Source organism: Varroa jacobsoni, unplaced genomic scaffold (genome assembly GCF_002532875.2).
Source record: "Varroa jacobsoni isolate VJ856 unplaced genomic scaffold, vjacob_1.0 scaffold_181, whole genome shotgun sequence".
NCBI lineage: Eukaryota > Metazoa > Arthropoda > Arachnida > Mesostigmata > Varroidae > Varroa > Varroa jacobsoni.
The window spans coordinates 21,679-38,884 of NW_019213083.1; the positions used below are offsets into that span (position 1 = coordinate 21,679).

The following is a 17,206-nucleotide window of genomic DNA, read 5'->3' on the forward strand; positions in this document are numbered from 1 at the left end:
ACGAACACAATGCCAGGAAAAATTAGCTAAATTAAATATTATATTAACCTATAAGACGGCGTTTTTCTTGGATCCACCATAGAAAATGAACACATTTTTTTTTCTGTAATCGGAAAGCGCATGAAGGGCGTTCACGGGTGTAATGCTGGGCGCAATTTAGACGACAGCGTGTACTTGGGAATCTTTGTTGTTATCAATGCGGCCCAGGTAGGCATTTTCAGATTTGCCGCCGGATTTATTCATATTACAGTTTTTGTGCTGTATCAGATTAGTCGTCGATCGACTACTAAATTTAAATCAGAATACATTTTCCGTTGGTTATCAGAGTCTTATTTGTCGCTTTAAGACGGAAGTGGCACAAGTAGATCATTCACCCTTCACGAAGTGTGAATTCACCGAAGTTGTTCTGGCATCTGCGAAACGCGGCGAACTGGCGAAGTTATGTTCTTCTTCAGGTTTTTTTTTTATATGTTTTGTAAGTGCAAAAATAAAATGATTGCAAGTTGATTCAATAGTTACCTAACGTTCACTGGGTTTTTGTACCACGATCTTCATTCAATTAGTGTCATCAGAAACAATCTCCCCACCACGAAGTACATGTACTCAACGTTTACAAGAAACTATAGATTTGCATCTGTATCATGCTACGTTACCTCAGAGATCCGCCTAGGGACGACAAAACAAGCATATTTCACCTATTTGTTCCATAGTTATCGACAAAACAGTCTGTGTTATTTTTTTGGCAGCTTTCAGTTGTCCCTCCCCGCCCCTCGCGAAGCCTTCCACGACTTCGCTCTTTACCTCTGACGAACCTTGCCAACTTTCATTAGCATTAGGCTGAATAGTGCTGGCAAAAAGCTAGGTCCAGATGTTGGCCACTGTTGGCCAGCGACACCGCAAGATGTCGCCGCCTGGCTCGAATCGAGTGGCATGACGACCTTGGGGGACACAGCCCCACAGCGGTAAAGTTCTTTGAATTCCGCCGCATTCAAAGCGGCGCAACCATTAACACGCGGTGGTTCGCAGACGTCGTACGACAAGCACATACTGCAGAACAGAAGCTCGACATCTCTGTTTCACGAACTAGAGCGAAGAGAAGCGAAGAAGAAGTTTCGATATACATATTTTTAGAAGTAGAAGAAAAACCTACTGTACAGACCAGCGCCTAATCGGGGGAACCAAAAATGAAACGCAAGTTTTAGATAGGGAGCGACAGTTTCTCCGATCGCCGATTGACTAACCAGTCTACTGGCTTAGCAGTAGTAGTAGTGCCGGTTAACCAGACAAAACGGAACCAAGAAGGCAATTGTCCACACCCGACCGACTGGCCGTCCAGAAAAATTATCGCAAGAGTGATAGAATGATTGGTAGAGTGGTAGATCGGCTAGACAGGGCGCCCGGTTCAGTTTGTACATGAGATCGAGCGCGTGAGCTGGCAAACGATCGGCCTCGCCAGTTTATGTCAGGACGTCATGATAGATCATAGCCAGTAGTACGGACGTCGGATTAGATTGGGAAGGCAGGAACCGTAGCTGATACTTTCAGCTCGATCTTTAATTCGCAGTAGAAGCTGACGCTTCTGTTGCGAATTATAACGTAACAAGACGTAAAACATGTATAGTATAAAAGGCTAACAGCTATTGTTTCTCACGACTTGATCATTATTACGATGAAGATAGCGATACATGTGCACGCATACACATCCTTGAAAAAAAAAAAAGAGCTCGAAATATAGTCGCTACTTCTCCTCTTCATGTCATGTCCTATCTTAACCGCTAATGTCGTAATCCACTATCGAAACAAAATGAAATTAGGCTATGAAAACCATTAGTCGCGTGATTCATCTGCTAATAAGACTAGCTAAGCCTATATTTAGGTTGCACAAGGTTGAACTTGGACCTAAATTAGACATCTAGGCTATGTTGTGGCGATCTGACTGTACGTACCTTTACAATTAACAGTTTGTAATAAGCACTGTATTGTAGTGTTAAACCGGTACATGCAAATGTGCGCCAAACGAACATATGCTCGGTGTGGCGTTTCCTTATAAGCATTTTTCGTGTGTGTGTGTGAATTAAATGTATCATTGCATGCTTTCTCTTCCATTTAGAGTGCAGCTGTGTCCCTTCAGGTCCATTACGTCGACTAATGCGCCTCCGTACAAGACATCTCTAGTGTCCTAATGTCGCAGATTAACTGAGTCCCGCAGCCGCTCGTGACACGCCCAGAAAAATCAGTACTCTTCTACTGGGCTTAATGCACGAACTACAAGCGACATTTTCGATTCCACCGCCTCCACATCAAGCTGACACAAGTGGCCCTCTCTTTCTGTCGCTCTTTCACTCTCTTACATACGGAACTCAACCCCCGAATATCTCTAGGATATCGTTCCTTTCGCACTAACGTTTATAGACGAAGTTCTGTGCCGCCCGCCAGTCAACGAGTTTCGTATATGTCGTATGAAAACGCTGCAAGTACAATGGCTTTCAGTTGTCCTCATATCGAAGCGACGTACCCGATCCGTTCATTAAGCAGCCGCTAACTTCATATACGAGTTCAACAGAAGATGGCAGTATAGAAAGGGGGAAGGCAACTTTAAAGGGCAAACATTGCTCCTAATCAAATTGTTCCAATTGCGATTGCTTAAGTAGCTATTTGTTATCATTAAAATCCAGAAAAATTACCTATAGCAACAGGACCAATAATTTGATGCAGAAGGACGGCCCCTAGGGATCACAAGCAGGATTTATGTACTATCAGCTACAAGAACACTTTTTAGTTTCGGAAGCCAGTATCGTTTATGCCATATAGTGTATTTTAACATAATTCCTTTTGATATATATTATTAGGGAGGGGATTATGGGTCTATCTATTGTATATTATACTGGCAACTCTCGCGTTTAGCAGAAGCTGGAAAAGGGTTTAAATTTGCCCTTAAGCACTGAGTGAAGGATAGCTCCAGTTCTGCCATACATCACAAACTCTAGTCCTTCGAAGGTGCAGGAGAAGGAGAAACATTCCACATTCAGCTGCTGCTATCTTCTATTCTGATCGGCAGTCCTTTCAAGGTAAAGGAAGAGGCGAGGTCGAGAATTGACGATGTCGATCTGTACCGGTTGTAAGCCAGTTTCATTCAGTGAGCCACTTGCATAGTCAAAGTTGCCAAAAATGAAACCCATTCGTCGCCCAAAACGAGGAAGTGCGCTGCGTATGCATATCTGCAAACAGCTTTACTGATTAGGTGTCTGTGAGATAGTCCTTGACCTAATGCCAGTGATGAATCCGGTACTACTTAACGATAAAGGTATCACTGCAGTTATACTAATTCGTTACGAACCTATATAGTATAAGAAAAATACAAGACGATAAGTCATGTGATATTTGTAATGAAAAGAGAAGCTTATTATATACAGAGAGCGATCCGGGTTTGGAGGCTGCTTCATTCGACTTTGCAGGATGTCCTTAGTGAACGAGTTGACATGGATATAGAGCTTTCCTCTATTCATGGAAGATAGCGCTGTTCTTGCGGTCTAATCGGTGTTCGGCTGGAAAAAGGCGGACGCCTTCACTTGCAGACTCTTCTTGGGTTCCCTTGAAGGACATCCGATGAGTCGAGACCAATGAACAGCGAACCCTCTGAAAATGCGAATACGTCGAAGGAGATGCGCGTCGAAGGGACAACGCAAAAGTGGATGTAGGAAGGATAGTGTCAGGAAGCCACTGCGCAACCACTCGTTGGAACTACTGCCTGTGACCGCACTTTTTATCAGATGGTGCAGCTTGAATGCAGCAGTCGATATCCACCTCGGTTTCAGCAGCTCAAACAACAGCTGAAACGAGTCAAGGCCAGCTGCATGGCAACTACCCATATAACCCTATAAGCTAAGGAAGGGACAGAAATGGCAAAAAATATACCCAGCTGTAACAACAGCAGTAACAAGCGTAACTATAGCACTCAAGAACGGATTTGGGAGCTAGGTAGCATGCTCCGATCGAATTGTCGGCGTTAGCTCTTGCTGAATCCACTGACAACCGCAACATAATGGCAAAATAAGATGAGCAAAACGCTGAAGAAAGAGCATACGCAGTGGCTTAGGTGTATTTGAGGTCACAGAAGTTGTGTGTTTTACAACGTGAAGTTATGCTATGCTCGTATAATGAAACTGTTCCGTAAGCCTCGGGCTAATGGCGGTAGCTCGCTATGCTCATAGCCTAAATTCAGGCTAATAACCATAAAATAAATTGAGTCCCGCCCAACTAAGTAGATTATCTTCAGAACTATCCAGTCACGATTTAAGTAATAATCATTTCATTAGTACAAACAGGAGCCATTACTATTCATACTAAACATACAAAATATGGTCTCGTAGACACAATATACGAATAGTGTAGCTTTAATTTTAAATTTGTTAAATAAGCTCTAATTAATTCACCCCGTGAGTGGACGGTGTGTGGTCAAATTAAAACGGTCATTTCTTAAATACGAACGCGAATAACGAAGGGTAGATATTGGCTTCTTGGAGAAGTAAAAATTCAACTCTCAAATATATTAGTTCTAGATGCTCAGAGCCCTCCGCACCCCCTAATCAAGGCAATCTACTCCTATACGAGGGTTAAATAAGATCGCTGTTCAGGCTCTTCAAACGTAATTATCCAGCAAAAAGAAATATGTGGAGAAGTGAATGTGCTTCAGTGACGTCCCGAACCAGGAACTTCCTGCTTCTGAGTTGATCACTCTATCTTAAAGCAGTGTTGTTTGCCAAAAACGTCTAGGCATTACCTAAACATTTCCCTCGCGCTTATAATGTCCACGCCAAGATGGTTTAATAGCTACACTGTCCAAAACTATTGGTTCAATTTAAGAAGCTTTTGTTCTGAATTGAGGGGCTCGTCACTTAACAACTTCGCGTACGCAAACGGTACGATGCTGTTTCGGGTTCGGAATTTTCTCTTAGCAATTTCACTTCAAGGATCGGAATATTACGCAGGATTTCTCAATGTTCTGACAATTTCGTCTCTATCTTGTTGAACTGCGGCAAGCTCCCGCCCTCAGTTAGAATGCCTGTCTTTACAGGTTGGGTTGCTCGACTTCGGCGGGCAGCACTCGGCCGGTCAGCCGAGAATTACATCGTTTGTCTATCTAGAAGAAGCGTCGTTCAGCTATTGCTAGTCTGACAACCCGTATACATTGGCTACGAATAACTTTCTGATGTGAATAAGCCTACGTCGCACAAGATAATACATCATAATTACTTACAGACAACCTTCGCAGCAATAGAAGTCAAGGCCTGGCCGGTTGCTTTTCCTGTTCTTTTTATCTCGTTTTGCTTCCACGCCCTCTCTCTCTCTCTCTCTCGCTCTCTCTCTAATACCCTTCGTCCTCCACGGCCTCTGCTTTTTGGCTAACGCTGCGATAGTGATCTCCAATCGCACAGGCACCAATTGAGCTGTGCCAAGTTTCCTAATTTTGGACAGCTGTTGTAGCCTTTCCTTTCCGAAGCTCTACGACAATGTCGTACGTGCAACAACCCAGCCTGTTCTACGTACGTTTGCTCTTCTTCTTTTTCTCTCATTTTTCCTTATTTTCATTCTTGCGCTCTCGCCAGTTAATCGGCCTGTACTGCTCTCAAGACATTCCGTTTGTAAGTCTCCAAAGATAATGCTCTGTTACAGTGTCCACAGGGTGCTTAAGGGCAAGAGATGGATCCGCTCTTTTTTGGCCTTAACATTAACAATGTTGTGCGACAGCTTCTCGGCTTTCACAAGCCGCCCGAGAATCGTTTGGCACGAGAGAAACCAGCGTTGTCAAACGCACAATTCTACTATCACTGCTGTCTACGTATCCCTTCCTCCCTTGGGTATCATACAGAAGGGCAACTCCCGCAGCAGGGCAATTAACGAACGACGTTACACAGGATAACAGTAGAAACATCCTGAAACTGAATAGCAGCTCAGTAACTGAAAGCAGTAGGAATAATGTGTGACTTCGGGACTGAAATGAACGCGCAAACAAAAAAAGCGGCACGATGAAGTCGGCGGGTGGCGGAAAAGTTCACAGCATCGGGTATGAAAAAGTCTTCTCTTGTAGATCTTTTTCCTTGAATCCAAAGGTCATACTAAAGCTGTCAATTAAATTGAACGTACGTGTATGTGCATACCCTGTCGATGTCATGGAGCAAACGGACGGACGTTTTTAGTCAGTGGCCCCTGTCACGTGCAGGCTCGGATTTCTGGCCCGGCCTCGGTTTCACAGGATATGTCATTGGTGTGGTGGCAAGGTAAGTTTGTGGAAAGGGCATAATACGAGGCAAATGGAGCGGGGAGGGGGGAAGGGGGGAGCAATTGTGAGATCAAGAGATTAGGCTAAATAGGTTTTGCTGCGTTTTGTCGTTAGCAACTAACGGAATTAAGAGCTTTATAAAAACAGATTCTAAAGCAAGCGTCTAACTGGTAGAAACACTAGGGGTATTGTAGATCACGACCACATCGTTCTAAATGGTGTGGATAAATCCTTACGTGTGATCTCTAACCTTCTTTGCAAATATAGATTTAGATAGGCCCCTTACAAAGTGGTCCGCTTGATGCGAGTTCGATATCAGACAATGATTCTGGGTAAATGTAGGCAATTAAATTTTTTTTAATAGGATCAACATGTGTTCTGAATAAGGTAAACAGGCCTGATGACATTGAATACATATGGGTGAAAGAACGTTTTTGTAAGTACCATTGTGTATCTTTGATTTTTCTGAATTCTGCGCCGATTTAGTAGTCGTAATTGACAAACTCTTGACAGGAAATTGAACGATATTTAGACGATTTATTGATATAAGCATTGAACACCATTGAGAGACCCCGTGTTTTTATTATGTTCCGTAGGAGTATTCTGCATTCGAATGCTTGCATGACTATAAAGAGCAGGATTATAAGTATAGAATTTACACTCCATATATTGTGACACGGTCTTTTTAATTTTAAGATGCACTATAAGACCAGAACATGACCTCTAGGAGCTATCAGAAGCTGTACCTTTACCCCAGAAGACCTTTACGTTATACTAAATAGTTCGACTCCTTGTCGACTTATTTACAAAGTGGTCATTCTTCAAAAGGCGGTCTTTATCAAGGGCAAAGCTGGGGTATATAGTAAAGTCAACGTATATTCAATAGAAGTCCACTTTGCTATTATTTACAGTTAAATCTTAAGCCACATATAAACGGTGTGTGGCTGGTGGGTTCCCTTTGCTAAAATATGCTATTTCCTTTTCATTTGAACACGTGCTATGAGTAGTAGGAAAGCTTGCAGGTTTGTCAATGAGGAATTTTTCCAAAAAAAAATGGTACATGCTTTAAATTGTATGCTTCCTTTTTTAAAAATAGGTAATTATTTGTATCTGACGGTCGTTACAAGGACGGTTGTATACACTGTGCAGCCTGTTCTTTTTTCTGCCTCATTTATCTCACACTATTTATTGACTACTGCGGCTACGATTTCTATCAGAGACACTTGTTAAGCTTGCGCGGTACGGCATGTAACATCGCAGGATAACGCAGGCCCTGCAACGTGTGCTCAGTTCTGCCAGTTGTCATAGCACAGCAGTCTCAAACCTAGAGCGTTTTACAGCTGACAGAATGTGATAAGTCGACGATGACATTTGCTGATTTAAGGGGCATTTTTGGAAAAAAATTCATTGAGACAAGTAAAGCCTTACTTATTCACTGGCAGCTTATTTTATTCATTGACTCCAACACATACGGTAGGTATGATATTCTCTCTATGTGTGCTCGTGCCTGCATGTAACGAAGCGCTCATATCGTATACCATTCATGCCTTCTCGTCCGGCCTTTTCACTTATACCGATTAGAATTTCAGACAAATATCATAACAATGATAATTGCCGATGGCATTATAATTGCTACGGTGATATAACAACAATAGCAGCAGCAACAAACAGGCGAGTGATACCAGCCACCAAGGGGCATCCAACGTTTGGCTGTCTATTACCTTTTACAATTCCTGGTAACAATTGACTGAAATCCGACAAAAAATTAATGTGTCACATAACAAAAATGAGTAATCTTTTTGTTAGAAAATCGTACAAAGACCGCATTGGCTATGACTATGGCGATACCTGTGGTTTGTATCGTATTGTATGTAACTGCGAAGATATAATTGATAAACGTTATCGGGCAGTTAGTTGGCACCATACACGCCGTTATAAATGAATAGTGGGATAAGGAGGCTTGTCAATTGGGAACAGTGCTTGCGACTATGCTTACAACGAATATCGTCTATAGGACGGGGTGTTTCTGAGTTGTGAATCGTACTCACGGCCTAATTGAGCTCACCAGAACGCTGCCTATGCGAAGGTAGTCGCCCTGGAAGGAAGCCTATCCAATTCTATGTCCTAATAAATCCTGGTTGAAATCTGACTACGGATATATGTCAACCTTGCTTACTTAGCCAATATTAGGGGCGCACGTTTAATACAAGTCGGCGCTCCACACAGATAATACTAGTAACCGTAGTGATCGTTTCAACAGTGGCGTCAACAACGCTATAACGCACTGATATCAGTGGTAGCAATAACGACGGGAATAGCAACAGGCGACAGACAGAAACGAAACTGGAAGCTCACCCCAAGGCCGGCAAATGCTACAATCTTGTTTCTATTACAGCCGCTAGCTGAAGCTGCCATTGGCCACCGTGCCAACTATAACTGGCACTGAATAATTTAACAATGATGGTAAGTTTTTTGTTGTTGTTACTATGCTGATGATACTGTTATCATTGTTGTTGTTGTTACGGCAACTTTATGACGATCTATGATGTTGCTATTTTTAGTGTTTTAGCCAAAAATTAGAATCAAATGTATGCTCGCCCAGGCCCATTATCATTATTTCATAATTATCTAGGATCAGTTGAAACGGCATTTAAAAGAAAAAAACGTATCTATCAACGATGCATTTATTTGACGCACAGAACTTGCAACTGAAAACCATGTATTGTTATTATTATTGTTATTACACTTAGTTGTCTCGTTTTCCTTTTTTTAACATGGTTGACATTCGAAACTGTAGACCATTTACTTGTCCCCGTGTCGCCAATAATTAACCATTTTGCTGTTATAGTAATAGCTGTGTGTATATGTATGTGTGTGTGTGTGTATGCGTATGTGTATCTAGTGTGTGTGTGTGTGTGTTTGTGTATATGTGTATATGAGTGTCTATGTGTGTGTGTGTGAGAGAGAGAGAGAGAGAGAGACACGTAGATACATAGATAGAGAGAGAGAGAGATACTGTGCATCCAAAAACTGATATTAAAACACTTAGCCTCTCTTACGTAGTTTTAGATTAGACATAGCAACGACTGAATGTACCCCCATCTGTTATTTGCAATAAAACATTACGTTATTGTAAGCGACAAAAAGATGTAATTTCTACGGTTTTTTTTTTCTTTAACAATCAGTAAAATTTGCTATATCATCAGGCCGTGTTCTATTTTTCTGTGAATTCATCTGTATCATTTTCCTAACCCGCCAGCCTCGTCTGTGCGGTTTTTTTGAAAGTTCGTCTTCTCTGAAATTTTTAAAAGTTTTTTTGAAAGCCAAGGATAGACAAGGCAAATGAAGTTATCGCTTTCTAACACACTTATTGATAATTCGGTTGGTGGGAAAAAAAGGTACGCCGTTTGCTTAAAGAAAATAGGCCACCTATAGATTTCTGCACTAACTAAATTAACCAGTTCGATGAAATTAACAATTTCGGTATCCAAGCGAAAGCCAAAAACATGTGCCGAGCTAAGTACATTTACATATCTACGCTGCTACACTTTTAACCGACGTCAGTACGTTAGCGTAGCGTAAACGGAATCGTATCGTTAACAGGGTGTTTATTCTGTCCCGGTGGTAATAAGAGAATCTAAATCAGCAAAAATCTACGCTTATTAATTCGTCTATTGTCAATGAGTCTCACATCGTTATATTCTATCTAAAGTTATATACCGCATTGATACGTAGGTCATAATATAAAAAATACCTATGTCTCCAACGCAGTATTTTCATATAATTAATACCAGTTTACGGATCGATTACCATGCATCGTGATACCATACTGTCAAGCGTGTTTAAGTTGTTTGTGACCAAAAACATCAACGTGAAAATAGCTTCAACAGAGCAAGCATTGTTTACAATCTATGCGGTGCGGCCATCCACTGCGAAGATAGATCGACTCGATTACTGAATGGCTGTCTATAGTGTAAACAAGTATACGATATACGTCTGAGCATAACGCTAGCATGTAAAATGCGTTATAGAATGGACGTCCGCTAAGTTTTGACCAGAAGAATGGTCATCTAAGTCATTGTCATGTACGACGCCATTCTTCGTACTCTAAACCAAGCAAAAAACAAAAGAAAGACCGAAGCTGAAACATGGGGACTCATGAGGCATGACGAAGCTGCAATCATTACGAAAGTAACGAGCGCAAAGCCGACTTTCACGATGACCGTCGCCCAAAACGGGAGGTTACAAGCGGTTCTGTTATTAGACGTAGTTCGATTCGTCTTGCTCGTTGCGGTTGCTGTCGCACTTTCTATGACCCCTCTCTAGTGGATGGGCGACAGCCCCGAGTGTTGGCTGTGGGGCAAACTCAGCTATAGCTAACTGGCGCTCAAAGTAGGTAGTAGTCGAACACTCGAAACAGACACCTCTGCTCTATCGTTGCCCAATACTACTCAAAAACTGTTTGCTGCAGTGCTCATGATTGGAGTCCGCTTCATGCGCTGCCGCTCGTCACAATCAGGACCCGGTTACCGGCAGCCATGCGTTGCCTAGTCGTTGAGCCTGCTGCTGCCACCGGTATGAGGCCACGTGTGGGTACCTTATCCGGTTGTCTGTCCGACCAACCGATCCTACCTGGGAAGCGGCTGCTTCCTGTCGCCTGCCCCGAGGCAACGTTTGGCCATTAAGCTAAGAAGGAAGTTATAGCAGGCGAGAAAACCTCAGAGTAAGAAGTTTCATTCTTGGAGCAGTATGACCAATAGAAGCGGACGACGGACTCCTCACGACCGTAAACGGGGTTGGAGGTAGCCCTTCCCACAGAAGAATTATTGAGGGGGTGGAAAGTCATGACACGGCTTCGACACGAGGACGTCATCGTTGTGCGCACACCTGTACACAGTGCATATATGCACGGAGTACTTGCTCACAGCAGATCGCACGGCATTGCCCTTTCGTAGCTGCCGGCTCTATCTTATTCGAGTTATCAAAGCTATCTTCCTCGTTCTTCCCAATTCTCCGTTCGCGATACATCCCGACGCACATCTTTCGTGGCTGTCACCTAAGAGGCAAGAGATGAAAGGGTTTATTGGGTCATAAAGGTGACATATCCATGCGCGCAAATACACAACGTTTATGGCTAACATACGCAGCGAAAGACCATCCACCTCTCATATTCCTCCCGGTTTCTCCCCGACCCAGCACCGTCAGATCATCACCTTGTAGGCCAAAAAAAGGAATAAAAAACGCCGCGAACATTGGGAGTGTCGCCAGTCATTTGTTTGCCACACATTTACCGCTCGAACCGGACGAATTAAAGGTACCGTTGTCTTCGTTGTCACCACAATGGCGCCAACTAAATCTGCTAAACCCCTCCAAAGATAAGGGGTTTCTGACAAATATCAGACTAAGGCAGGCCTGTCATTCGCTCGAATGGAAAGATAAAATGTCATTTTAGAAACTATACAGGGTGTTCGTGATAAATAGGCACAGGTGTTGCCATATTGTTTACCGTACCGGACCTTTATTCATTTTCCATTAGTTGCACTGGAAGAAGCTCAGTTCCTTCTAAAATCACCAGTTCCGGAGAAAGCAAAAGGCTTGTCCCCCTACGCAACGAAGGCCACTTGACATTTTCACGCCGAACAAGCCCCTCCTCAAAATTATCAAGTTACATGAAATCGATTGTCAAAACTGTTTTCTAGCCTGTATGAGTTTTTCGAGGAATACAAAGAACATTTCTATAAGGCAAAAGCGCGATAGACGCAATTGGATTGAACGGGCTAGAAGGTGTATCAAGAAGGCGCAAAGAGAGGTGACTGCATATTTTATTGGACGAGCACCTTGGGAAAGGTATCTCTGTCTACATTTGCAAAAAATTTTATCCAAATGTGTTATGGCTTTCATGCAGGTTACAAGCAAACGACATCAACTCTATCTTAATTGATCCAGATTATTCTATACACTAGACTAGCTAACGTAAGCCACATTTACCCGCTGACTTTTTCCCCTCTATTGGCTACAAATATGACCTGCGCGGATTGTTGGTTTTTTCTTGTATTGCTTGTTCTCCAAGGATATCCGCAGTGTCCAGCAATCGACGTGGCATCCTGAGTGTGATTATGCGTCTGAATGATCTGATAACAACTGTCGACTCACCTCGACCTGCAAACAAAAGGAGTGTAGAGCGTTATTGTATATGTTGCCTTTTTAAAATAGTCGATTGCTATAATTCTATGTTCTTCTTCAATTAATTTTGTTTAGTCTTGAACAATGATTTGTGTAACTGAACCCGTCCTTTCCGAATACAAAGAAGATATTATTCAGTTTGCGCTACAATGCTAAGATCTGCCTGCTGCAGTAGCAGTCATAGAATATTTACTAAAAAACACTGTGGACTATTAAGATGAAGAAATGACGCTTTGACGGTTGTAAATTAAAGTCGGAAAAAAATCCATGTACTACAATGAAACAGGATTGTTTTTATTTTTGTGTTGTATCGGTTCTGTTTGTAGACCAAGATGGCAAGAGAGACACGTTACGGTAATTGAAAAACGGCGCAGCGCAATAACTTGATTCTTAACAAATATCAGAAGTCCCTGTGTGGAACTTTTCCTTATACCGAGTTGTTCTGCGGCGAATGGAGCCGATAGGGCAGCTGCTGCCGCTACTGCCATCAGGAAATAAGAAACAAACGAGTTTCCGGTGATCGTTTCAAAAATAACGGAAATTAGACAAAGATATGAAGCAAGGGCCTTTAATTGCGGAACTCAATGTACAAGGAAGGGCTAGAAATCTGATTCTACTTGAAAGGCTACATCTATAGGGTCTACGCAATTTTTCGTCTGTTAGTCAATAAAACTAGAAACGGTTTAAATCAGCTTCGCTTCTAATGTTGTTTTATGTTGAACTGCTGTTCTCTGATACAATCCCCTTGATCCATTAGCAAGGTTAAATTAGAGTAAGACTAGATAGGATAGATCAGTCGGTTGCGAGCATTCTATGGAGTTTTCCATAGACGGATAGCAGTTTTACTAAGTCACCTGTAACGAATCCCCACAATAGGCTACGTATTTAAAGATATATTATTATATTTAAATTACCGTAGTGATTTGCATAATTGTTTTTGATTCCATTGTGACAAATAGTCGTCAGATGTGCAGATATTAATCTAATCTACGGCATTGTTAAGTACGAATCTGACTGAGATGAATAAACTTTATATTTTAGCCATTAAGCTTCGGATGACGATGAGTATGTATGGCTATTTTAGATTTCCTATTAATTATTGACATAAGTTTTATCTTTTAGATTTTCCATCTTTTTTTTTCAGGCTGTTGTGGCCCTCTCCAGCCTCATTCCCTCCGCGGCCGCTTCCCCTGGAGGTGTTTAGGCCAGCGTCGACTATGGCAGACGCGGTCTCACCGTGACTGGTCACGAGGTTGCTCTTGTAATTGCCCCTATAGCTGTTCACGTTAACTGTCCCCACTGGCACAGCTGTTTGTAAGCCTTTAGACTGAGCCCTCGTTGATAACAATCGTCGTACACCCTGTTGTCCACGCTGCCCACTTACATCCACGGAATTGGCTTGGTTCGCGGGCATGATGGATTCGGATTAGAATCTTAAGGTCGTCTATTATATCGTCGTCGTCCACGTCATGTTATAGGTTACTGACTGAGACTAGCCAAAGAGATCAATAAGATGTAAAATAAAAGTAGTCGTTCACATCAGTAAAGGCAAACCATGTTTCAATCAAATACTTAGTTGAAGATAGCATGCTATGCATTTTTTTGTAGGTATTTTATCTTTTTTTTTTCTGAATCTGTAATACTTTGTCTTCGAGATTTTATCGCTTAGAGAACTTCCGTTTATTTTCAATTAATGCTTAATTAAGTAATTTTAGGTTGTAGGACTTTATCTTCTCCTATTTTTCAACCATATTCTCGCTAAGAATCTTCTGATCTGATATTGAATAATTTGTTTTTGTTAGCCAGGTTTTGAGCCAGCCGCTTCACTATTGTATGCACGATTCCTACGTTTACTTGCCAGTAATCCGAAGGACTAGTAGTCTGTAAGCGCAATGGTATAAGTATTAGCCTCGCCTATTGCGTACGTTCTGTTGGACAGCCTTGTTCATTCCATACGAACGGGCCTTTGTTGAGATAGTTACGGATCGTTGTGGTCTTCAATTACGTTTGTAAAGCCCTTTTCACTCCTACCAAACGTAAATCACGGTCTGTTCCAGATGCAGATCTGGTTCAACTATGGACTTATGCGTACCTTTTAGAGTTGCCCATTTTTTCCTCCGGGTAACGTCCATAAGGAGACGCCAACTTTCGTTATCAGTGCCGACCCTAAGTAGCGAGCTGTCACTGGGGCAGCATGTTACCTGACACTGGGAAGTATATTTAGAGGACTAAATATGCCTATCGATAATCATATAACTACAGCTCATCTTTTCATCTAACTCAATAAAAATAATCGATTAACTTGCCTTCCCTGCGACGAGAAATCTCTGTACGTCTATTTTCGATCGTGTTTTTTTTCTCTATGTCGTAGTGAAATGTTTGTAGGTAGATTAAGATCTCTCCAATTGTAAAAAAAAAACGGGGAGGGGGGACCTCGCTTGCCTTTTTCGTCATGAAGACACCATCGACCACAACTGTATTTATACATACCGTAGAACATAGGACATTTATTCGAGGTATAGAATAAGATACTTAAGTTCCTGAGGTCATCTGAGGTCCTCTTAATCTACTAATATCAAAATGTGAGCTCGCGTTGAATAGTACTTCAATCATTACCGGTTCTGTAATGGATAACCAGAAACCCTCTGTTTACTGTTAGTAACTGAAGCAATTGAAAATATAGTAAGCTTTCGTTATAGGTTTAATACTCTCGGTTTCTATGCATATTCGAATTTCACAGAGTTGAGTATACGTCTGGCATAAACCGTTTTTTTTTTTATAAATTTAGGCGTATTCATGGTGAAAAACGCCTTGTAATTAGAAATTCTATTTTTCTACCGTACCCTCAGACACAAAATTATCTTGAAAATATGTTGAGTCATCTTTAGAGCCATATTTTTTCTCGATTTGTATCTCAAAACACGATTCTGTTTAATATCGAATGCAATTCCTTTTACCTCAAGAAAGTTTGGCCAAATTGGGTTTAGAGACTAAAAAAGTAAGTGGCATACAGCTTTGCTTCCTGGTTGAGCTTCCGTTCTGTGTTAGGATTTCATGACGTTCTATCGTCTTTGTTGTATCTTTTATATGTAACTAGGAGATGCGACAAAGCCCATCTCGTTTGAGCTCCGTTCAGACATTCACCTGGTTCCAAACGGTAACATTCACAACAGAAATTACCTGTGGCATGCGTACTTTACTACTGTTATCGGCGCAATATATTCGTACATGTTCGATACATCCATATAAATTATTATTAGAAATAATTACAATGCAATCGTATAATATCTTTGCCCCATCGTATCTGTGTACAATAACTGTTACTATAAATTCCAGGGCCTCACCCAATGGCCCTCTCCCCAGCAATGTATATAAGCGTCGAGACACCGTGGCAAGAGAATCGAGAGTCAGCCACTTAATCAACATGCCCCATTCCTTCGTAAGTGAAGATGTTCCTTATAGTTGTTTTAACAGTGAGTTTGATTGAATTTCGTTGCTTATGGTCTATCCTCGGGATGATCAGACGCAAAAATGCATATATTTTTGAAAATTGTAGTCAGTTATTAACGGCCATCAGAGGATATATTGCCAACTTTTCCTGCTTCCAGGCGTTCGTCGCTCTCTTCGGCCTCGTTGCCGCTGCCTCTGCTGGAGGTCTTTTGGCCGGACACGGCTTCGGCTATGCGGGACACGGATTTGCTCCCATCGCCCCCCTGGCTGTGCAGACCGCCCCCATCGTTGCACCCGTCGCTGTTCACGCCGGTTATGCGCGTGCTCACAGCTACTCGTCGGCCATTAACCACGGAGCCATCGTTGGAAAGACCGTTCATGCTCTCGCCTACGCAGCTCCCCTTGCTTCTTACGGCCACGGAATCGGCCTTGCTCACGGGTACGGCGGATTCGGATACGGAGCTAAGCTCTGGTAAACTCGTAACGAACTAAAGGCGTAATGTTGTATGCCTTACCTTCGTGCCATGAGCCGTTACTGTTGTCCGTCAACGAACCAAAGAATAAATTGTGGACATGTAAAGGTCACTTGTGTGTTTCGTTCAATTCAGCCACAAGTCAATGAGCGGAGTCGTTTGTGCATTCATAAATCTTACCAAAACAAAAAAGCGGGACTTTGGAATAGCTCTGTGTATTTTTATTGTGCGAGCATAAATACTCTGTATGTATCGTTGAGCATACAGATCTTAAAACTTTATACGATATACTTCGTTTAACTATACTACAGGCTGCCACATCGTAAAAAGGTCGTCACATATACATGATTCACTGTGCAACCAGTATCTCAAAGCGCCTCCTACTTTGAATTGACTGGCCCTGGTTTTATCAAATGAATGACTGCTAGCCGTTAGTAATAAATGGAGTAAAGGGATAATAAGAACTTGTCATATGATTTGGCTAATTTGTATACTTCCTGGAATCTGCCAGTCCATTGGCGCGAACAAAAGTGACCCATTCTTGTAAGTTTGTGCAATGCAGAAATATAACGCCTACCATAGAAGCATAGCATTTTTAATATAGATTCAATAAGTTGAGGGCAGTGATATGATTTCGTATATTTCCCCTTTATCCTCGATATCTGCGATTAAGAAATCGCTTATTAGGTAGAAGTATGTCGTTATTTGATGCTTGAATTCCAGTAACAAAAACATTGCAACTTTTGGGTTCCAGCTGGCTCACCAATTCAGGTTTTACGTCGGATTCCGCTGTTAGACGTTCCGTCATACGACTGAGCAC

General features: G+C 42.0%; 1 protein-coding gene and 1 long non-coding RNA gene across 5 annotated transcripts; both read left to right on the forward strand.

The window, feature by feature from the left end:
• The first annotated feature begins 6,165 nt into the window (after positions 1-6,165).
• Positions 6,166-14,021, forward strand: LOC111271880 (uncharacterized). Of its 4 annotated transcripts, none has more exons than XR_015315529.1 (3): positions 6,190-6,278; positions 8,541-8,743; positions 13,586-14,021. It is a non-coding gene; the product is annotated as an uncharacterized LOC111271880 (long non-coding RNA). The 4 variants fall into 4 exon arrangements; XR_015315522.1 differs by having other exon boundaries at positions 13,608-14,021; XR_002687193.2 differs by lacking the exon at positions 6,190-6,278 and adding an exon at positions 6,295-6,716 and having other exon boundaries at positions 13,608-14,021.
• Positions 14,022-15,794: 1,773 nt separating this feature from the next.
• On the forward strand, positions 15,795-16,498 carry LOC111271868 (uncharacterized). The gene is made up of 2 exons (XM_022852885.2): positions 15,795-15,902; positions 16,072-16,498. Exons 1-2 carry the CDS (start codon positions 15,888-15,890, stop codon positions 16,387-16,389), a joined length of 333 nt encoding a protein of 110 aa, XP_022708620.2. The 5' UTR covers positions 15,795-15,887; the 3' UTR covers positions 16,390-16,498.
• The last annotated feature ends 708 nt before the right edge of the window (positions 16,499-17,206 follow it).